The sequence below is a fragment of the Haemaphysalis longicornis genome, unplaced genomic scaffold, assembly GCF_048455015.1.
Source record: "Haemaphysalis longicornis isolate Haplotype H1 unplaced genomic scaffold, Haemaphysalis longicornis Haplotype H1 scaffold_3, whole genome shotgun sequence".
Classification (NCBI taxonomy): Eukaryota; Metazoa; Arthropoda; class Arachnida; order Ixodida; family Ixodidae; genus Haemaphysalis; species Haemaphysalis longicornis.
In genome coordinates, this window is record NW_027526335.1 from 45569444 (window position 1) to 45592617 (window position 23174).

The 23174-nt window shown below is 47.4% G+C and overlaps 1 protein-coding gene across 1 annotated transcript; it reads right to left on the reverse strand.

The window, feature by feature from the left end:
- Positions 1–690: 690 nt before the first annotated feature.
- Positions 691–22624, reverse strand: LOC144175201 (acetylcholinesterase-1-like). Its single transcript, XM_077704303.1, has 8 exons — positions 22398–22624; positions 18135–18496; positions 15495–15795; positions 11054–11200; positions 9348–9561; positions 6845–7018; positions 6095–6435; positions 691–1189 (listed from the first exon to the last, which is right to left on the reverse strand). The coding sequence occupies exons 1-8, from the start codon at positions 22622–22624 to the stop codon at positions 1039–1041; spliced, it is 1917 nt and encodes a 638-aa protein (XP_077560429.1). The 3' UTR covers positions 691–1038.
- Between the last annotated feature and the right edge of the window lie 550 nt (positions 22625–23174).

Sequence of the window (23174 nt, forward strand, 5' to 3'; positions counted from 1 at the left end):
ACATGCGTTAAGAGCTAATCACGCTGCTGTTTAGACATGTCTGTGATAGCCATTGAATGCCAAACAGGGCATCCCGAAAACAGAACTAACAAACGCTTCAGAGCCGAGAAGCCTAATCCGTAGCTCTTTGCACTAGCCACTTGCTGCCAATCCGATTCGCACACTGCCCACAATTCCCATGTCGGCATGCGATCGCAGCGACACTTTCCGCTCTAGGTAATATTGAGAAACTCTATGGGTAGAACGACTCTAGACGATGATGATGATCATGTCCAACCGATTATGATGATGACGATTAATTTTATTGACTACCATTGATGATAGGGGCGAGTACTGATGGTAGCGCATGACTAGGGCTGATGATACTGTGCAGATGAAGCACTGGTAACACCACCGAAAGCGCTGGCTGCGTAACCAAAAAATAACCTAGAGCCACCAGGAAGGCAAAGGGGAAGTATTTATAACCAGGTGGTCAAAATTAACCCGGAGCCCTCCACTACAGCCTGCCTCATCGCCTGCGTTGCGTCGGCGCGTTAAACCATACAATCAATCAATCAATCAATCAATCAATCAATCAATCAATCAATCAATCAATCAATCAATCAATCAATCAATCAATCAATCAATCAATCAATCAAGCAATCAATCAATCAATCAATCAAAGGGGAACTGTTTGTCTTTGTGGGAAAATAGGACTATTTAAATTGTAGGAAAGACAGGAAATGGAGAAAATTTGAGCTGCGGGTGGAACCCGAAACCACGGTCTTCGGATTACTCACGCGATATCCGGCCAATCGGACAAGGGGAGCGGCGGCATTCCTCCCCATTTTCATTGGGTATTTAGATGCACGTAAGCACAACGCTGCTCCCGTACAGATTAACCGCTACCAAAAAAGCAGGAAACAAGCAAGGTTGAAAGCAATCGAAGAAAGAAAATAATTATATTCTAATTAACTGTAGTGATAATTGGCGAGAGAATGGCGTGGCGATGCGTAAGAAAAATTGTTCGGACGAAAATAAAAGCAGGCGACGTTCCCGTTAGATCAGGAAATGGGGCTCGAGAAATTGGCACTGTTCGGCTTTGAAGCCTTCACCGACGAGCGTCAGTGCTCCCGGGCTGATGTTGACGGCCACGTAGCGACGACCGAAGACGCGAGGCCATGGGGTGCCGTTCACTTCCGGAAGGTACCTGCAATAACGAACAAGTCGGGTATCTATATTACAGTTATCAATTATTATTATTGAACGCTTTCTGTCCTGTCCTTGCTGTAGTACTAGCCTCCATATGTAACAACTGCATCGACACTTGCCCGTTGCTTGACTGCTAGGAAATTGCTGCAGTTGTAGCTGTGCTTAAATCCGGCCCAATTACAAATGCAAAAAAATATAGACTAACTGGCGGCAGCAACCGGTGATGTACTAGTGGCCCAAAAAAATAATGACACTAACACGAATAACACACATTGAGTTATTCATTGCTTGTCATAATTAGCCAACCGAGGAGTTGTACAGGTATTCTCACCTGCTTCAAAAAAACCTTGGTTGGTTCCTCTGTCATAGGAAAGGGTAAAAGACGAAAGTTAAATGTGCAGCGAAATCTGCAGCTGAGCATGATTTGCGGGTCGGCGGCTGTCTTGTGGGTGTGCTTGCCGAGCGTCGTCCTGCTGGCGCGTCGCTTCGCCAAAGGTGTACTGGCGTCATTTGCGTTACGGATATGACGTAAGCAAAATCTTGGGGTATCGCGGCATAAAACACTTTCGTGTTAAAATATAAAAGCCGAAAACGAACAACTTTAAGTATAACGTACTCTTTAGCACTAAAAGTTGCTTCCTCGCAAGAAAGCCCTGTGTGCAGGGGTGCACCCTTTACAGGCCTCTTGCTTCGTTGTACTGACTTCATTTTTGTGACGGATATGACGTCAGTGAAATCTTTGTGTATCCGGAATAAAAATTCAACCGTAGTATCTCTTGCATGATTGGAATGTACTGCCTAAATTTCAAGCTTTTCGGACCCGCAATTGTCTATGTGTTGACATCGCCCATTTAGCTCTTGTAGTCTGTTAGGGGGTAACTTTCTCGCCTTTTACCGCAGTCGCAGGGTTAAACCCTTGAAATTGTTTTTGTGTGTTTGTATGCCTAAAGTGAAAAAAAATTAGTTACGTGAATCGGTCAAACACATATTAGGAATCTGTAAAAAACCTAGTTTACGCCGAAATACAGACTAGCAACATCGGTGTGGGTTACTGCGAAGCCTTGAAACTGCTTTTTAGAGATCCTTACGGGCTACAATATATCAGCAAACACCATTCCGATATCTCAACGGGCGAGCAATATAATTCCTACTTAGCAAAAACACAATATTCTGCTTTTGCTTCCTTAGAGGTAGAATTTTCAAAAATCCAGCTTTAGTAAGCCCTTACGTCAGTTTAGAAATGTGTTCCCAAAAATTCAAGTCTTAGGTCCAGCCCATTCGCTCGGTCGGTCGGTCGGTCGGCGGGTCGGGTACTTCTCTTTATAGGCATAAATTATAACATATTTCGATGAAATTTTCGTGACACATTGTGAAAGTTTCACCTTCAAAATTGTCACAAACTAAAAAAAAGACAATTTCGGCACTTTTTTTTCTGCATGCAAAGATGCGCTACAAACAAAGAACTAGTTAAGAAGCGAGCTCACAAAAAGCGTCCAATGGGGGCAGACAATTGCACAATGTCGGGTAAATTAATAGCGACCCCCTTTCAACGTTGGTAAGAGCGTAGTTGTACTAACTGCCCCCGCATATGAATGAGACTAACGTAACCTACAATGCATTCTGTTGTCATGGATGTAGTAAACTTTCAGAAAACGAAAACAGAAATGCACATAGACTATGCTCGCCGAAGAGGCATGGATGTATGAGTCATTGTAAATATATTTTCGCGTTAACTTATTTACACGTATGTCGTGAAGTATGCCGTTGGTGCGTCGAGTCTACTTGCCGCTACGGCATATAACACGCCGAAGGCAAAGCGGCCTACTCGAGTTGCACAAGGCCTCGCGTGGAGGTGTAGTGGAATCAGAGCGAAGGATTCCGCCTGTGCGCATTTTTTAAACGGTGTGAAATTACGCCCGAGCCGCGATTCCGAGACACTGATGCGGGCCGAATAAAAATGTGCAGAAATGCCTAGAATTGCTTAATAATGCGCATTTGTCCGCCACCTCACTCCATTCGGAGTATTTTTATAGCCAGATCTTTGGTTAAGAAAAGCGCAATTGCGCTATTTTCGCGCTATATTAGGCGATTTGTTTCGTTTGGTTATTGTTGAATTTTGGTTACTTTAGGGGCGAGGCACCTTAGGGGCTCGGGCTGTCGGCGTCTCATGTCGTCGTCATCAATCGTCGTATTCTCATGTGGTCATGGTACTAAAACACCCGGACACTTGTTTTCCAGTGCCTCGCGCTAGAGCGTTTCATCTCCATGGGCAAAAAGACGTGCTAGAAGAACCAACCAGGACACTCCTTTTTCATTCGTGCTTGCTTGTTTGCTTCTATTTCGCTCCGTACTGGCTCTAACTTTAAAATTTGCAGTTCTCCGTTTCGAGTTTCACTTTTCCTTCCTCCGTCTTAGTAATTGGAATGTTGCGTATATCAGCGCGCGCCACCTGGCAAGAGAAAGACTTCCAATCTTTGAATGCATTTATACACTGCATCCCCTCCCCAGGTTTTACGTTAGTGAATATGGCACTTTTTTTTTGTCAATGATATTTATTTACGTTATTACGACGATGAAATGTATAACTTAGCACTTGCGCATTTTTGTGCAAATACAAGCCCTTAAACAGCTGGGGCACCTTCGCTATTTCTCGTGTGTTTCGGTTTGTTTGTTTGTTTTCGTTTTTTAATGCGTAGCATTTTTTTCCGAGTACCCCCCCCCCCCCTTTCGGCCACGACCGTGTAAAGCCCTGCATTTCCAATAAAATGCAGATATCGCGGAAGTTCCACCTGTAATTGCTGTAATGGCGCAAATTTTGAAAAACTAATAGCATCCTCGATAAACTAGAAAATAAGAAAATATTAAAAAGTTACGGAAAATGGCAATACGGATAACACATGGTATTATACTATGCAGATTTCGCAAATGTTTCACCTGTAATCGTTATAATAGCGTAAATGGAGATAATTGGTCGAACAACATTTTACAACTAAAAAAAATAAGAAAGATAAAAATAATTACGTGTAATACCCTGCATTTCCACAATAATGCAGACTTCGCGAAAATTCCAAATGTAATCGTTAAAATAACGTAAATGGAGATAATTGGGTGGACGAAATTTTGAAAACTAAAAAATAAGAAAGAATAAAATAATTACGTGTAACACCCTGCATTTCCACAATAATGCACACTTCACGAAAGTTCGAAATGCAATCGTTAAAACAACGTAAATGGAGATAATTGTGTGGACGAAATTTTGAAGACTAAAAAATAAAAAATAAAAAATAAAAATTACTGAAACTGGCAAAACGTATAACCCACGGCATTTCCACAATAATGCAGTTTTCGCAAAAGTATCACCTATAATCATTATATTAGCTTAACTGACATAATTTGTAGAAAGAAGTTTTAAAACACTAAAATTAGAAAAATATAAAAAAATTACGAAAAATGGCGAACCGTGTAACGCCCTCCATTTCCACAATAATGCAGATTTCACGAAAGTTCCACTTCTAGTCGTTATAATATCTTATATTGATATAACTGGTCGGGCAGTATTTAGAAGAAGCAAAAAATCTGGCTGGAAAAAACTCACACTCAAGACAAGCGGCATAAGAATGCTGGATATGCTAGTAGATAATTCTCTGAATTTCTGCAGATATTCTTTTTTCTTAGCCGGGTGAGACCGCTTATTATGAGACGTATTTTATTTCATTAGGTAGTTAGGCTAATTTGATATGTTTATTTTGTTTTGACTTGTTTTTATTTCATCCCTACCTACAATAAACGGTTCAATGTGTGATCGCTCAGAGCTCATTTTTCGCAGACACGGGTATTTCAGGGTTGGTGCTCCCGTGTACTCCGAAAAAAAGCCTTACGGATTAATAACATCGTTGGCCTGTTGGTACAAGAACATTTGCCGACATTAAAATTCGTCAACACCAGTTACAGTGGTGTATTCCAGGGGCTAGCCCAACAGACACGACAACTAGCAAAGCGATGAAATGGTGCGCACTTAAATGGGGACATATATACGCGATGCATCCACCAAGGTAGGTGCAATGCGGCATAATAACCACTTGGCGAATGAATATCAGCACTCTGACATATACCACGGGTTCCATGACCAGTAGTTCAAGGGCACTTCCGTGTCTTTGAAAGTTATCTGTCATGGTTTAAAACTAAGGGCAGCGGAGAAGTATTTGATCTGGGTCTGACAAGCAGTTGTATCTGCTTAATTCCCACCTCTTGAGCGTTCTTAGCATGGCTCTTTACCGGCATTTTGATTCGTATGAAGCCACATTCGCGGCAGTGTACCGAGCGAGAACGCTTAGTAGAACTTAGCGCGATCTTAAAGGGACCCTGCAGCACTTTCAATAAACGCTTTCACTCTTTCCTTCACTTCTGGAAGCACTGCGAAAGCTACAGTTATGGCCAGCACGGAGTGGCACAGCTTCATTTGCTCGTCGCACCAGATACGCCTTTCGTTTCTGCTATGTTTTTGTGACTTTATTTTTAAAGTTGCTATCGAAAAGCGTTCATTGATGCAACTGAAGGAAAACCGGCCAACAGCCGCTACATGGCCTCAGTGACGTAATTCGAGACGTCGAAGAACGTCAAGACGGGGAAAGACAGAGCAGCAATGTTTGGCTGAGGTATACTTGGCGACCCCCTAATCTAAGTACTGGGTGTGTTGGGTGACTGTGTTCTGCAAGCATTTCATATTTCAAAAAAAGTTGAAAAAAGTGTTGCAGGGTCCCTTTAAATAGATCGCGCTACGTTCCGCTAAGCCTTCTTGCTCGGCGTACAGCGCACATTTCCCGCGCACCAGAGCCGGGCAATTCGTCGCCGCATAAGCGACGAGTGCCGACCCCATGTCGTCGTACACCGCAGATACACGTACCCGGTGGCAGCGAAGTCGGCCCAGATAGCGATGAGCTTCCGGCTCAGCTTGGCCCTGCCTCCAGCATCGTGCTCAAGGTACGAGTCGTGCGGGAGAAAGATGCCCAGCGCCCGCTCCAAGTCCGCGTTCCGCTCCGGCCAGCGTGCGTCAGCAATCGGTGCCTTTGTCGTCGCCGGCTCGTCAGGCGTTGGGCGCAGATGGCGAGGGAGCACGAAGCTGCTCACACGGTTGAATCCCCGGGACAGGAACTTGGCGTAGAATTGGACGGGGCACGCGTGCAGCAGGTCGCTCAGCAGACCGCCGTCCGCCTCGTGGCTCACGGTCTTCCTCTTTGCTGCCAGCTGCGGAAGCAATGTCCAGTGAGAGTGCTGCTCTAAAGTTTTGCTTTGATGTCTCCTGGCGTCATTTCCATGACAGATTATATTAGTGTATCCCGTCGTAAAACACTTTCGTGTAAAAATATAAAACCCGTAAACGAAAAACGCTAAGTATATAACGTACTCTTTAGTATAAAGGTTGCTTTCCCGCAAGAAGACCCTGTGTGCAGGGGTGCACCCTTTACAGGCCGCTTGCTTCGTTGTACTGCCGTCATTTCCGTGACGGATATGACGTCAGTGAAACCTTGGTGTATCCAGGAATAAAACACTTTCGTGTTAAAAAACGCTTCAAATATTTTGTGATATTCACAAATCCTTGTCCCAATTAGTTGTGACGGCCCCTGCACGTTATACTTGACCTCTATTGTCTCACCTTCTGATAGAAAAGAATGACCTCGCCAGGCGCCTTCATGCCTAAAAGTCCGAGGAATGTAGCGGTGAAGTTCACCTCGTCCGCACGCGGCAGCGTGAACCTTACTGCATCTGCGAGGCTGTAGACACCGCCGTCCGTGTAACCAACGAGTACGTCGACACGAAGGCGTTCGGGCTGCAAATCGATAACGGAGGCTCACTCTCACTTGGGAACATTATGGAACTGAATTGGCGCGTGACTCAACAGATATATGTAGGGTGAGTTGTTCGGAAATGGAACTGGTTAATTAAGAATGCAACGTGGACACAGGTCAAGGGGTCTTTTGTCAAGTACGCACACGCACGCACACACTTGCATATATAAAAAGCGCATAACAATGGGAAATGAGGGGCTCGTTGACGTCGTGTGTTCGGATCCAACCCTGCGGGTATGTTTTTATCCGCTTTCTTAAAAAACTACCTGCTTCAATGATAATTAAATGACCTACCCCATCTTCCACTTTGCTTTCCTTGGCTTTATTGCTTGCCTACCCTTATATATATATATATATATATATATATATATATATATATATATATATATATATATATATATAGAAATAAGGGTTGGCAGTCGAGAAAACCTCGGAAAGCAAAGGGGAGGATGTGGTAGATCATTGAAACAGATTAAGAATTTGGAAAGAAAGAAAGAAAGTGAAGAAATATATATATATATATATATATATATATATATATATATATATATATATATATATATATATATATATATATATATATATATATATACAGGGTGTCCCAGCTATCATGCACCAAGATTTTAAAAAAGTGTAATGGCGTAACTCGAAGAAAACCTAGTGGATAATGTTTGCAGTACTGTGGAGAAGCGAACAGCATTTTTTCATTAATGAGACTTAATTAATTGTAATTAATTATCTAACTCGCGAAGTACTGTCCTAATCACTAAAGTGTCAATGAGGCCCTTGTAGGTACCCACGAGGGGCATCTAACTGCGGTATTTTCAGCAACGAACTAATTGCGTACACATTTATTCTGACTGATAAAGAAAACCCGCGAAATATGAAAAATACCACGTGACGGCGCGTCCGCGCGCATCGTAAAGCAACGCCCTCAAACAGGCTGCCTCTGAGTTAGCCAGAATGAAATAAACAAAAGAAAGAAAAAAGAAATCGCCACCGAGTTTGTGCCTTATTTGCACACGCGCCTTATCAAGGTGATGCGCTGTCTCTTCGGGCGGGTAACACCGGAAGCAGTTGCTTTCAATCAGCTTATTTGGGGACGCTGCTTTACAATGCGCGCGGATGCGCCGTCACGTTGTATTTTTCGTATTTCGCGGGTTTGCTTTATCAGTCAGAATAAATGAGTACGCAATTATTTCGTCGCTGAAAATACCGCAGTTAGATGCCCCTCGTCGATGCCTACAAATGCCTCATTGACACTTCAGTGATTAGAACAGTAATTATCGAGTTAGATAAAGAATTACAATTAATTAGTGAAGTCTCATTAACGAAAAAATTAGTCACCGCTTCTTTACAGTACTGCAAACATTATCCACTAGGTTTTCTTCGAGTTACGTCATTACTTTTTTTTTTTAAACTTGGTGCATGATAGCTGGGGCACCCTGTATATATTACCCGATGTCACTCGGCGGCAATACCAAGCCCCTGACCCTCTTCCGCAATTTTAAAGGAAATTCCTTCAAATGTGGCTACTCTCTCACTAGCTGTAGCTTTTCAAAAGTACATCCTATTTTCTCTGTCTCTTTTACCAGCTCCTGTATCTTTCTAACTCACTTTCTCTGTGATGGACCTAACTCCTGTATTGCTCTATTGTTTCCGCTGAAGTACTCTGATGTTGTTTTGATGTTTCTTCATCCAAACCTGCACACATGTATTAACCACTCTGCTACACCCCCCCCCCCCCCCCCCCCCCGATTGGGGTTCGCAGTATTACCAAATAAAAATAAATAAATAAATAAATAAATAATAAATTAAGTGTGTCAAGGATGACAGTGGGTGCCTTGACGAAATCGAGTCCTCTATTCGAAACAATAGCTCGGGCTGAGCACGCTACCTTGTTCAAAGTTTTGTCCCTTGTTTGCACACGATCTTCCAAGCCGTACCGTCCCCTCTCTCTAAACGTTTATGAAACCTCACGCCGCGTTATGAGATCTTATTTTCCACCAGCAGTAATAAATACATCAATGCACACAATGTGTGCTTATCTGAGTCACCTAAAAAGAACTTGAAAAAGATAGGCACTTGGCATTCTCCTGAGTATATTCTACTCAGTATAACGAAAATTCGAAAATTCGTGCCAGGAATCTGATGTTTCCTTTTTATTTCTCTAATTTGGGCTGCTTAGGTCAATTCTAAGGATTACAGGATCGATTTTCATGGTGACGAGACATAACATTCCGTTATTCCCATGAGCACGGTGCTGCAATATCTGTCTTTGCCAGCGCACGCTTGGCACATTGGACGTACATCTTTCAGAAAGCGGCGATCGTAGGATGGGTAGGGCATCAGGGCATGTCTGAAGGACGGAACAAAGACCGGCCCGATGCTGGCTGCTGCCTGCACTAGCATAGCTGCGCTGGCGTTGAGCACAGACAACGGGAGGGGAACGCGCAAGTCGTAGCCAAGTCGTTCGGCCAGCACTTCCACGTTGGCCTTGGCGTTGTTGGTGTTATCGAAGTACCTGCGAGAAGTGGGCCCGTAACGTTAACGCAAAGGCCGGATCTACGGGTTGTCTAATCCCAGCTGCAACAGCGCTGCAAGCAGGTTCACGACACCACCAGTAGAAGTCTTGACATTACTTAGCAAGGCCACTTAAACCTACGCCCGTATCACCAACCTTTCAGGTGAAATTTCTTCCCAGTTTTTAGTGGCGTATTATGCGAGATGTGCCGGCCAAGTCAAGTCAAGACAAGTTTATTAGACAGCGAAATACAGATATTACTACGGACCATAATGCAGATGTCAGGAGCGCGAACAAAAAGCCAACAGAAACGGTTTGACGGGTTCCGTGCCACCTAATGAATTTATAAAACAAATGGGTACACTTATACAAGAAGAAAAACAAAAATACATACATAAATCAATGTAGTAAAAACACAATATCCAGGATGCACCACAGAACCGCGTCGAAAGTCACCTAGCGCCGGATGACGCCAACAAGAGCATCTGTAATCACATTGTGGGGCGAATCGTGAAGGTGTCGAAGGTAAGACCCCTCGGTTTCAGAATGGGAAGCAGGTGCTCGCCGCCTATTGAGACAAGTGTCACGTCTTCAGGACTTCACCACAGCAACCACGGGCTCTCACAAGCGGCCCACGAAGTATATATCACTTTTACGTGCTCTGTATTTGACAACTTTGAGTTTCGTGGTGATTTAAAACATTCGCTAGCTGCGAGTGCACCAGTGTGGGAGGCAGCGTTTACTGCAGTGCATCAGAGGACGTTTCAATAGTCTGTTACGTGCCTATATTTGCTGCGTAACCGCAAGGCGCCATACTTCTGAACCTAAGTTGGATACACGGGACTCAAGCATCTGTTCGAATAATACTGTGGTTTGAATCAGGTGCGATCGAATAAGAGGGATTTCATTATACCGATCTTAATACAATATGACAGTCATCATATCTACACTTTTAGGGTGAGACAATTCTGTCGCGGGTAAATCGTCTCCGAAATACATCCCTTCTCCAGCGTATTCTGTGATCCATGAGCGGATGCGGATTTTATGATGCTCTAACAGGAGCAGGTTGACGGCTCCCGAGAGGAGAAATTTGATCAAATTTCTCCTTTGACTGTTAGGCTTAACTAAGTGACGTATTTCAGGTTACTGTGGAAGTTAAAAATCGCCTTCACACGGGATGAAGTATCTGGTGTAAAACGTTAATAAGATTGCATCAAAGATCAATTCAACCGTGGTACGCAATTTTTTTCTGTTTTCAGCACGTGTGGCGTACAGACGGGCATATCTTCGCCGTAGCCAAAAATTGCAATGCACTGCCATTCCCTCACTCCTGATGCAGAGAGGGACGAGTTGCCGGTTCCTGTAAAGTTATGCGACGTGCGTAGGCACGCAACTTTTCGCTGAAGCATGCAGTCCACGTAACAGGGTTGGTCGGGCGCGCAGGGAAAGCGAAGCAGTCAAGAAACGCTTTTTATTCGCGCGCCTTGTGTACCTTGTGAAGGGCGTCTCGTTGATGAGAATGGCCCTCTTGATGTCCACCACGTCCGGATTGTGAAGCAGGTAGCCGATCGCGTGCGCCCCGGCGTTGTGACCCAGTGGAACTATGTTCGTCCCGTCGCCACAGAAATACTGGGCATTCCTGAAAAGACAATGGGTTTTGGGGAAAGCTCGCTTGATAAAAACTACAGACAGACAGACAGACAGACAGACAGACAGACAGACAGACAGACAGACAGACAGACAGACAGACAGACAGACAGACAGACAGACAGACAGACAGACAGACAGACAGACAGACAGACAGACAGACAGACAAATTTCCTGAGTGGTTGAGTGGTTCAAAAATTTTGAGCAGTTAGATCACCGCGTGTTCAGCAAAACGACGCGTTACAGCTTTTTATTCAGAGGCTATGTCCCGAATATGCAAAGGCTCCGGCCACGCTATGTTGCACACTGACTTCTCGATTTCAAGAACATAATACAGTCGATATGATTAAATCATCAGTGATTAATTGCGAGAACTCACGTAAAAACCTGGAAGCGCAGTGAATACGGCAAGTCAATCCCAGCCACCGTGTACAAGCATTTGACTTCTATTCCGTTTCATACTACCTATGGTTCACATACCGGAAAGGAATCACAGCGCCAGATTCTCTCCAGTAAAAACTAAAATACTACGGCTTGAAGAAGTCCAATGCCAGAAAAATGCCTTCAGAATGCAGGCAAAGGACTCTCATTAACAAAACTGAGGGATACGACCTAAGTAATCATTTGTTAAACCTCGAATAACAATATATACTCTAGTCCTTGTTCTCCATGGACCACAAAATTTTTTTAAAGAAAACTGTGGTTGATTCCTCATTCATAGGGATCGGTAAACCACGAAAGCGAAATGTGCAGCGAAATCTGCAGCTGAGCATGATTTGCGCATCGACGGCTGTCTTGTGGGTGTGCTTGGCGAGCGACGTCATGCTGGCGGCTCGCTCCGGCAAAGGTGTCCTGGCGTAATTTTCGTGACGGCTATGCCATCAGTGAAATCTTGTTGCATCCCGGCATAAAACGCTTTCGTAGTAAAATATGAAACCCGAAAACGAACAACCCTAAGTATAACATACTTTTTAGTACTAAAGGTGGCTTCCCCGCAAAAAGACCCTGCGTGCAGGGGTGCACCCTTTACAGGCCGCTTGCTTCCTTGTATTGGCGTCATTTCGGTGACGGATATGACGCCAGTGAAATCTTCGTGTATCCCAGAAAAAAACACTTTCGCGTGGAAAACCAGAATATGGAGGTTTAACGCACCGAAGTTCCATCTGGGTTGTGAGGCGCCCGTAGTTAAAGCTCTGCGTTAATCTTGACTACCTGGCTATCTTCAGCGTGCGCCGAAATCAACACACGGGTGCTTTCGCTCTTCGCCTGTATCTGGAAAGTGGCCACCACGGCAGGGATCGAACCCGCGTCTTCGGGCTCAGCAGACAACGCCAGAGCCGCTGAGCCACCGCAACGGGTCCTCGAAAAGTTGAGTATTTTTCACATTGACTTGCAACAATTTCTCCTCCAGAGCATTTGTTTATATTGTCACATAGCCAAAGACGACGCAGCTGTCTTGAAGAAAAAGAAAATCCCGGCCAATCTACACTAACGTGAAACCTGGTGAGGGGCAAAGCATGCATTGTATAAGTGTATTCTTGGCGCCTTTGCATTTTTGCCAATGGAGGTGAAACCGTTGGGGGGTACAGATATACAGCTCTGGTGTAAAAGTCTCTTGTCTTTGAAGCACGAAGCTCTATAGCGCGAGGCGTAGAGGAGTGTCCCGGTGATTTTTAAAGACGATAGTCTTGCTTTGGTTACCTACCTAAACGCAGAAATTTTGGTCTGTCTGTCTGTCTGTCTGTCTGTCTGTCTGTCTGTCTGTCTGTCTGTCTGTCTGTCTGTCTGTCTGTCTGTCTGCCTGTCTGTCTGTCTGTCTGTCTGTCTGATTCGATTCAGCCACCCGGCCAAAAATTTTAGAAAATCAAACGGCAGCAGCAACGAAAGGTTCCACTAGATAGGTTCCGCGTTCCGCTTGGAACGCTCGTGGAGTAGGGCAACGTGGTTCAATAAACGTTGTAGTAGGGCGCCTCGATTCGCGTGCGTCTCCGCCGTACGGCAGCGCTGGCGTCGAGGCACCCGACTTGGAGAAGAGGAACGCAGTAAATTTAAATTGACTTGAGCGAACCTCTAGCGTGTTATCTTGGGAGGAACGAGACGGGAGAGGAACAGCATGAGAAGAGAGCGGGAAAGAGAAGGGATGAATTTACTTGCCAGGGGCGCCAGTCGACTATAGTCTTTCGACGACATTTGCAACGACAGATACGCGGCCAATTTTTTTAGTGCGCGTTACGTTTTAGCGTGAGACGTAGAGACGTTTCCCGTTGTTTTATTGCCGTGAACACACGAGACGAACGACGATTGCGACGATGACGACAGGAGATGTCAATAGCCCCAGCCCCTACCCCTACCACTGAGAAGTTTGTTCGAGCGAATTTGTGCTCCCCCAACAACTAAAGAAATACACAGGCGGCTAAGCAGCAGTCAACAAAATGTCGTCCGCAGGCGAGTGTCGGAGAATGAATACCGCGTCGGCTGCCCTGGAAATAGATATCTTTTGGCACGATTGTTTCTTGAAAGGTCGAATTACAACGAGAACAATCGAGATCGATGAAGATTATTCCAGGCTAGTCAGGGCCATACCCTCTCCGTATCAAAAATGATAGCCAGTGCGGCATTCAAATGAAAGGAAGCGATACATCCACTTTGGTTGGAAACACTGATAACAATGCCTAGCGACGCCGGATGGTAAAAACAAGGCAGAAGTATGCGATCAGAATGCATAGTTCGCTGGAATATCAAGACGTTTCCCTGACGACAAACTTTCGGAGTCTATACTCGGTTACAACTCAAGAACGGCACCACCTCATGTAGTGTATCACTCCGCCAAAGCGCCGGACCCGTGACGTCAGTGGTAGGCGCACCATAAAAGAAAGGAAAAACGCATAACAAATACTATACTCCCTGATGCGAAATTTTTGCGCAGCGCGAACTGCAGTCTTCTAGGTCACGGCACATATCTGCTGCGCCTCAGGATGTTATCGCTTGATCAGCGAACGCACGGCGGCGAGCGCTACTGTGCCGTTATCTCGCAGAGCTTCGCCGCCGCCGAGCATGTTTCAGATCGTGTTTGCATCTACCATGCAAATGCCACGTGATTAGGATGAGCTACAAACGGAGAAGGAGCATCAGCGAAAGTGTGAGGGGGAGGCATTGAGACACAGCCGTGGCGACGCGCTGGGAGATGACACCTTAGCAGCGCGTGCCTTCATCCCCCTCCCCTGACGCCGCTCCTCCGTTTTCTTTCTTCCTGGGGCACCCTGTTCTCTCGCTCGGTTACGCGAACACCGCCTCCGCCTTCACGCCGCCGCCGCTGCGAAACCCCTGAACCGGGCGTCCAAGTACAGCGCTGTAAAAAGTTGGTGTAAGCTTGTTTTTGTAGCGTGTAAGTTGAGCAGTTTCGCGTGGCTCCTGGAGAGCCGCGCTGCCCATGTGCGAGGAGCAGTCACGTCTCACGGCGCACAGCTGGCGCGCCGGAGCCGCCGCAACCACGACTGGATTGGACTGGATTGGATTGGATTGGATTGGATTTGTCTGGAAATCGTTTTAGCAGCTGTAAGCATGATAATCAGATAATCCTAGACAACCAGGAAACCTAAGAATAACGAGCTGAACCTTAGCTCACGCTACGTATATCCTGGCATATCCGAGCTAAGCCACTGCTCATTTTTTTGTAAGCTGACTTTTCCACACTGTGCGTTCCACAGAGAAGCACGGCCACTTACGGTAGGAGTACTGTGCCGGCCCCACTTTATACTCCTCTCTACCGCTGCCGCGGTGCGATGAGGAATTTGGGATGGGGAAGCTGGAGGAAAGAGTCTCGAAACTGCCTGGCGTGGGGCGCGAACTCCTATTCAGGCCCTACCACGACCGCCTCTTTTTAGAATCGTGTATACTTCTCGCCCACTCCCGGCGTCTCTCTCCCCCCTGACAATGTGCAATGCTGTGCGCCCATCGACGACCACCTGTGCTGCGCTCTTGAGCCTCCGCCGTGATTGGCGGATTGCCGCGCTGTAATAAACCGTCATTGTCTCTACCCACCAATAGCGTGTGTCCTCAGTCTATGAAGTAGAGATCGCGCCACTGTCTTCATAATTCAGCATAGCAAGTCGCCAATATAGCTAAACCCCAACATCGCAAATCAAACCAGAGCGCCAGCCTCGGTGGACTTCCCGCTTAACAGTGTGGAAAGGATCTGGGCTTGTTCAGGCCTCCTGGGAGAGCGAGTTCGAAACTAAATCTCTAATATTCACTCTTATCTTCGGCGACAGTCCCTGCGCACGCACTTCTCGGTCCAGTTGAGGGCCAAGGCGAGGTCCGTGAGCGCCATGTTTCCCGGTGTGTCGGGCGGCGCGTTGAGGAAGCCGAGGACTCCGAGCCGGTAGTGGGGGGCCACGACCACGACTCCTCCGAGAGCGGCCAGGCAGCGACCTTCGTCGTCGGCGTGCGACAGGTGGAAGAAGTGGCCGTGCACGAGGAATATCACCGCCCGCAGCTGGGCGCCACAGTACCCCGGCGTCTTCCAGATGCTCAGCGTCAGGCAGTCCTCGCGACCTTCGAGCCCGCTCGCGGGGTCCGCGCCGCTTTCTTGGATGCGCACAGGAAAAGCCGAGAGAAAACGAACGACTGTTACACCTGTGGTAGCCTAGGGTGTGTTTGCGCATGAAAACACGAATTCTGGCAACATAACCTCCGCGGCAACATAATCTCTGCGTTTTTTAGGGAATTGTGTTCTTTGTAAAGGAGGCAGGAATATGGAGCGCTGACTGAATTGTTCCTCCGTACCTAGGCTTCTCGTGAGTCGTCCTGCGCCTACTACTAGTGACGAGAAAGTTGAAAACTGAGCGGAAGTGTACTGGTAAGCACCATTATTTTTTACAAGCAACGATTTAACGCTTCCGGCATTTTGAATAGCGCTTGAGTACCCTGCAGGATTAGAAGCTGATCCTGGCTCCACAAAACCGTAAAGATCAAAAGCTCTGAAGTAAACCTGAGCATTCAGGGCCAATTTCAGTAAGGATGTGGCCCTATACCGCGAGACATTCTTTGCCAGGGCAACATTACCAGTGTCCTAACGAAGGCAAGTGTTCTTGCTGAAACCTTGGGGCTCGACTGAGGCTGATCCCTTGACTAATTTCATTTTCTATGCTTCCTACCTTCTTTGACTCATGCCGCCAACAACAATATTTCGGCGAATTGCAATGTCAAGCATACAATTTTTTTCAAAAGTTCGGTGCGCGCTGAGGCGCCACACAACGCTCAAGCATGACGGTCTGCATTGCACAGTGCAACAGGCAGATAACATTAAGGAGTCGAATTTTACGCGCGTTGCTGCCCTTTGCCGAATTTGATTCTTTTGGAGGCATGGATTGCTACCCACAACGCCTTGTTAACTTTAACCAAGGGATTACCCTAGTGCTTAAATTATGTATGTAAATACGTACAGTTGGCAAAAAGCTTGTCTATAACGCTCGAACGGCGTGCTCCGGACTGCGCGGGAGACACCTAGTGAAAACGCCTGGTGTGAGATAGGCAGAATGTGAGCGATGTGAGCATGCGCAGCCCGTATCAGAGCGAAGGCTGTTTCCCTCCTCGCTCTGCCCGTCGTCTTGCCTTCCAACACCTTCTTTAAAACCGTAATAAGCGCTGCCTGCCTGCGCTGCCATGCCGGGAAACAAAAGCGGAGATTACCCGCCTTAGCGCGCGCTTTGCGAGTTTTTCGTCTGTATTGGCTTTGGCGCACAGCTGTTCATTGCGTTATCGTTCTGCCAATAGCTGCAAAGTGCCGCTTGCACCACTATTCGGTTTCTAGGCTCCCCTTTGCACGTCACTGCTGACGGGCTAACGCCACAATACTTAATGCACTGTGCAAGCACTCACGGACCGATATCTAGTCACTCTAAAAACACCAGCACCGATGCGTTTTCGGCGATTGTTGTTCGTTTCCTTGTATACAGAAAAAAAAAACTCCTGTCTAAATTGCGTAGGGCGTCACAAAAATTAAGCGTTGCACGTAGTTAAACGCCGCCAACGCTGCACTACTATTGTTTCCCGGCCCGTGCAGGCAGCGCTTCTCACGGCGAAAGAAGGTACGGAAGGCAAGGCGACGGGCACAGCGACAAGGAAAACAGCCATCGCGTTGATGCGGGTCGCGCGTGCTCCGATTCCACCGGTCTCAAACCAGGCGTTATCACTAGATGGCTCCCGCGCAGTCCATAGACTGCACATACACAAGGGATTACCCTAGGACTTAAATTATGTATCTAAATACGTACATATACAAGGGATTACCTTAAGGCTTAAATTATGGGTGTAAATACGTACATGCACACATACATAATTAGATGTATAGGACTACATGCATGCATGCATGCATGCATACATACATACATACATACATACATACATACATACATACATACATACATACATTACATACGCACATACATACGCACATACATACATACATACATACATACATACATACATACATACATACATACATACATACATACATACATACATACATACATACATACATACATACATACATACATACATACATACAAATTCCGAAGAATAAAGGCACGGTTCAAAAATAGCTTTCCTTAGCCTTTCCTTCGGAGACCGACCTTAATACAACATAGTGGTGCCATTCGTTTAACTTTTTGTCAACCGGATCCCGCGAATTCTTCCGTGGCACACTTATGTCCTAAGACTTAAGACTAAGGCACACTTATGTCCTTATGTCCTAAGCTTTTATTCGACGCCCTTAAACATCCTGATAATTTCTCATGAACGGCACTTCATTTACAGAGATGGCAAACTGTACGAATTGGAATGAATTTTATTACACTGCTGGGAGACACATTAGAGGCGGATTGTCAAAGACGCAAGTTTCAAGCGCAGCGGGTGGGTCAGTATACCGTTGCTGTGGCGACCCGTCCAGTCGTCCTTCTGGAGGCACGGGGCGTGCGGCAGGGTTCCGTCGAAGACCCTGTCGACGGCGTCGTCGGGTGCCACCTCGGGAGCCAGTTCGTGGGCCTTCTGGAAGCGCAGCTCGCCCAGGGGTGGCCGGGCGAAGGGCAGGCCGCGGAAGGCGTGCACGGGCCGTCCCTCGCAGGCCACGGCCAGTCCGCGCACCAGGCCGAACGGCATGCGCACGAAGATGCGCTCTTGCTTGGTCGACACCAACTGCAGGAGTGCGAGCGTGGCCACGGCGGCCGCCAAGATGGACGCCACGCAGCACGCCAGGCATGCCGTTTTGTGGTGGCGGAAGTTGAGGCACCTGCAGAAGCGCCGAGTGCGGGCCATGAGCCCCGCTGAGGCTCCGGAAAGGGCCCAACATCAAGCGAAAAAAAAACAATGGCTCCAATCCGCGCTGTGAAGGTGGTTGGAAAACAAAGCTGTGAATGACTTCCACAATTCCACATGCGCCGTCACTTGAATTCACACACGTGGTTATAGAAAAAAGTGAAACCAGAGATTCTGCCAGCCGTTACCTGGGATTTGCGGGGGCGCCGTCCCGGACGCAGCAGCGTCGGCCACGGCCGGGCACGAGCGGCGGACGCTAGCACATCAGGATGGCTAGGTTCCGCTGTCTCACCCTTCGAAACAGGCTTCTCTCCATTTTTTTCTTCCGACGCACGGCCGGGCACGAGCGGCGGACGTCGCCGTTCGAGCCCGGCCGTGCGTCGGAAGAAAGAAAACGGAGAGGAGATTGTTTCGAAGGGTGAGATGGCGGAACCTAGCCATCCTGATGTGCTAGCTCGGGGCTACGCCATATTGCGGCACAAGCGCAGACAACGAAGCAATCCGGCATGTGAGTTTAGCGATTCCCATTAATTATACAGCTAACTTTGAGAATTGCGAGAAAGTTTACCGAACTTTTATAATCGCTATTTATCAGAACCAGTTGCTCCATTCGTATTTTGTAATACCTGTTAAAACACAACCGAATTGGTATTCGCAGTCCCATTCGTGACAAGCAGTGCGCAAAAGGTGGCGTTACTCTAACGGCCAAATGTCTGGGTCTCCACATTTTGTTTTCCCGCCATGCAAACCAGTACTTAACGTATCTTTGCCGTGCGGCAAGTAAATTCCGTCGGGTCCGGTTACCAAGGAGGTGCTGTCGAACAAGTTAATCAAGCCCTGCGAAGTAAGCACGCAATGGACGCAAAGCTGCGCCAAAGCAGACCCAACACCGTCGCTAAAGCAGACGACAAAGCCGACGGAAGCGTCCACCGACGCGCCCGCCGGGGTGAGCACGGGGAACGCGTGGTAATAGGACCCTATCGCCGCGCCATCTACACTGTGCTCCGTGAGTAAAAAGCGCCCTCCGCCTCCCCAGCCGCATTGGGAGTTTCTTGTCCCGCACGCCACGAAAGAACCGTTGGCTGGTAAGGGTAGAAAGCTTTGCTTTAAAAAACGGAGCGTTCCTACAAAAGTAAGTTGGCCAGAAAAGGAAATCAGACGAGCACTTACTCCTTGTACATTCTCAGTTCCATCCACTAGTCAAGCAACACGACTTTGGAATTTTTGAAATCCGGCATGGTGAAACTGCCATAACGCGCCCGTGGAGATGATGCATATAGATGGCTTGCAGTGATGTCAGAGTAGCTGCCATGTTTGTGACTCACAAGCACGGCGAAAGATTGTATACTTGTCTTTGGGAGCGCTGAAAAGCTGGAAGTGGGTCACTAGAAAGGGTTTTGGTGACGTCGTGTGCAAGCTATGTGTATAGGTTTGTCCAACTTAAGGTAAATGATAAGGACGCGAATTCTGCAATAACAAACCATGTCAAAGAAACTGCACAGAAAAAAAATGTTTCGATTTTCCCCTGGTGAACTCAACGATCCTATAAACAAGCAAGCAAAGATAAAGCCACACGACGCTAGCTGTACGCTTGTACGCAACATGTAAATGTCGGTTGCGCCAGTTGTAGTTGCTTTCACTCGCACTATCCTAGTCTGTGGAATGCAAGGGCAGGCAGGAAACTGTTCCAGGGCACCTTGCACGACTCACCGGGGATGCATACTTTGCGATTGTGCCCAAGCAACATTTGGTGAGATTAACGCAAGTGCCCCCCTGGATTGCCTCACCATCCCTGTGCGTACAGAAGAAAACCGCTGCTCACCTCTCTGAGACACTCCCAATTGCGGGGTCTGAACGAGCACTGAACCTTTTTCCCCCTTCATCAGTCCACCGGTGTTTTATAGTACCGGGGGCACTCTAGTCCGCTGCGCTACCCTCACATCACTGGCCATCGTGCCTTTAGCAGAAGTGTTATCGTTCATTATGTCACTGTGAGTGCTTCAGTCGCTTGCAGCCACCGCATACGGGGCTTATTCCGCGTAATTGTGCGTGTACCAACGACATATTCCATTCCGAGAATGGTGCAAGCCCGAGACTTCCGCTGCGATGCAGAACATTAATTTAACTTGTCGATGTGGTGCGTGCCGCTCCTAGACCAACCTAAAATATCGAACCACCCTTAAACGTATAATGCGTAGAATTGAGCAAAGACTGAATTTCACACGCACAAAAAAAAACACAGGTCTTGGGGGAAAAACGTAGTATTGCTAGGGTTCCAACCCAGGCCTTCCGCGTTAAAACCAGCAATTCTAGCCCTAGGCGTCAGAGGCCACAGAGTGGAATTCGTGTTTAGCAGTTGTTACAATAAATACAGTAATACCTAAATCGGCTGAGTCGAAATTTTCCGCGGCACCGAACCATTTCCTAAACATCCCATGTGTTTGTTGCCCTTTATTTCAAAGTATTTTTGGTTCAAACTGCGGATATGTCGAAATCTTGACTGAAAATTACGCCGCCGCCGACCGTTTCACAAGATTCGCGCGATGCTGCCGCGCTCAAGTCCCTCGATTTTTTTCTCGTCTGGGAATACGTTGCTCCCCCTAACGTACCGTAAGGTAACCCAACCTAACATAATCTAATAAACAGAAAACAATAATTTCGGAGAGCGAAAACTAGCTGAAGACATTAAAAAATTTACTTCGATCTAAAGATGAAAAAAGGCGGCGAGAGCCGGTTTTTAGCCACCGTCCTTGGCATAAGAAAGCTTAGACGGAACCTTGCCAGATGACAGACGCGTTGACCTCTGCCAGCTTTGTCTTAAATATTAGAATGTCGTCAGACGGCATTCTATTCTAGCCTGCAGCGCTGAGCTAGAGTGTCATCCGATGGTACTGTTACGAAATATCCCGTCCGCTATAGCGTTCAAAATGAACGACGTTTCAAGTAATCTTTCAGTGCGCAGCACTTTGGCAGCCACTACTGTGGTTTGACATCGGCGTCGGCCTCGTAACTGAGCGAACAAAGACTAAGAAAACGGTGGAGGAAAGTGTAACGAAAGTGGGAGAGGGGATTGCAACAAGGGGGTTGCACTCGTTGCACCAAGCCACAAGCTAAAAGACTTCCTGTTCCCAACGGGTCCGGACGCCTTACGACGGGAGGTCTTCCTGCACCTCCTCAACTTCCTGTTGTGACAGGACTAGTGCATCGTTTCTAGCCGTCGAGCCTTGGACGAGACAAACGCTACATAGACTGTCGCCCACTCACCTCCTTCTTCCCTCTCTTTCTGTCTTCCTATCCTTTTAAACTCCCCCTTTCCCGTCCCTGGATGAGGGTGAACTCCCCGTTGAGTTCAACAATGTCCCCAGTTCTTTTCTCTTCCCTGCTTTCTTAATAAATCACCACCACCACCACTGCGAGATGACGCCATAGCAGCGCGTGCCGTCACGCACTCGACAATGATGTGTGTCCTCTTCCTGAGACTCAGTTCGCGCCGCCGACACATTGGCCTATACAATCGCTGCCCTCGAGAGAACCCACGCGTGAGTCTGCCCCTGCGCACCGCAGCACTCAGGAGTGAGTGCTGAACAATCAGTAAGGCAACCGGTGGTTCATCCGAAACACGTGACCTTTGCGCGTGACGGTTTACAATAACATGCTGGGTAGCGGCGAAGCGCTGCGAGATAACGGCATAGTAGCGGGCACCTCCGTGCGTTCGCTCATCACGCGGTCGTTTCCTGGGGCGCGCCAGCTATGCGCTGTGACCGAGAATACTGCAGGTCGCGCTGAGCACAAATTTCCCATTAGGGAGCATATTAATCGTCAACCATTTTCTTTTTCTTTTGCTGTTACACAAGAGTGGTGAAGCAGCATCGCACCTGAGCCGTCGTTCGTCGGCGAGCTTCTTGCCGTACATGCTCCAGAAGCTCCAAGAGGCCGTCTGAGCGTTGGGCCCATGCGTGCTGAGCGGCGACTCGGCGTTCGATATCATCGGGCTCGCCCCGGGAGGCTCTAGGGCGGTGGGCGAGGTGTCGCGGTAGGCGAGCAGGATGCGAGCCCTGAGGGCCGCCACGTCGGGGCTGGTGCGCGTGTTGTCCAGACCCATGGCGTGACGCATTTTCGTTTCTTCTGTGAGTCCTGCCTGCGCCGCGAGGCACGAGCGTCGCCTCAGCTTCTCTTTCTCTTCGCTATTTCGCATTCCCTGACCCCTCTTCATGTAGGAAGGGCGTCAGACCGGGTAGCTCGCATTGTCCGAAATAATTTACACCAGTGGAGAATTAAAGAAGCTTCGTTGGGAAAAGTCACGGATACTGGTAACAGAGAAATATTTAAGCCACTTCGCGTTTGCGGACGTCGTCTTTTTTACTGGGCCGGACACGCTTCGCGAAAAAATTATTAGCAGTGGCTTAGCTCGGCTATGCCAGGATATACGTAGCGTGAGCTAAGGTTCAGCTGGTTATTCGAAGGTTTCCTGGTTGCCTAGAATTAACTGATCATCATGCTTACTGCTGCTAAAACGATTTCCAATCCAATACAATCTATTCCAATTCAATTTAATCTAATCCAATTTATTACAATCCAATCCAATCCAGTCCAGTGGCGGAGGGCGGCGGCTCCGGCGCGCCAGCTGTTCGCCGTGAGACGTCACTGCTCCT

Bases quoted from the DNA above. Each gene is read 5' to 3' on its own strand.
- LOC144175201 (XM_077704303.1), bottom strand. From the start codon at position 22,624: ATGGGTCTGGACAACACGCGCACCAGCCCCGACGTGGCGGCCCTCAGG. The intron at 11,201-15,494 runs GTGCGTGCGCAG...TTGTCTTTTCAG, and splicing joins GCCCTCAACTGGACCGAGAA to GAATGCCCAGTATTTCTGTG. The intron at 9,562-11,053 runs GTACACAAGGCG...CACTTCTCGCAG, and splicing joins AACGAGACGCCCTTCACAAG to GTACTTCGATAACACCAACA.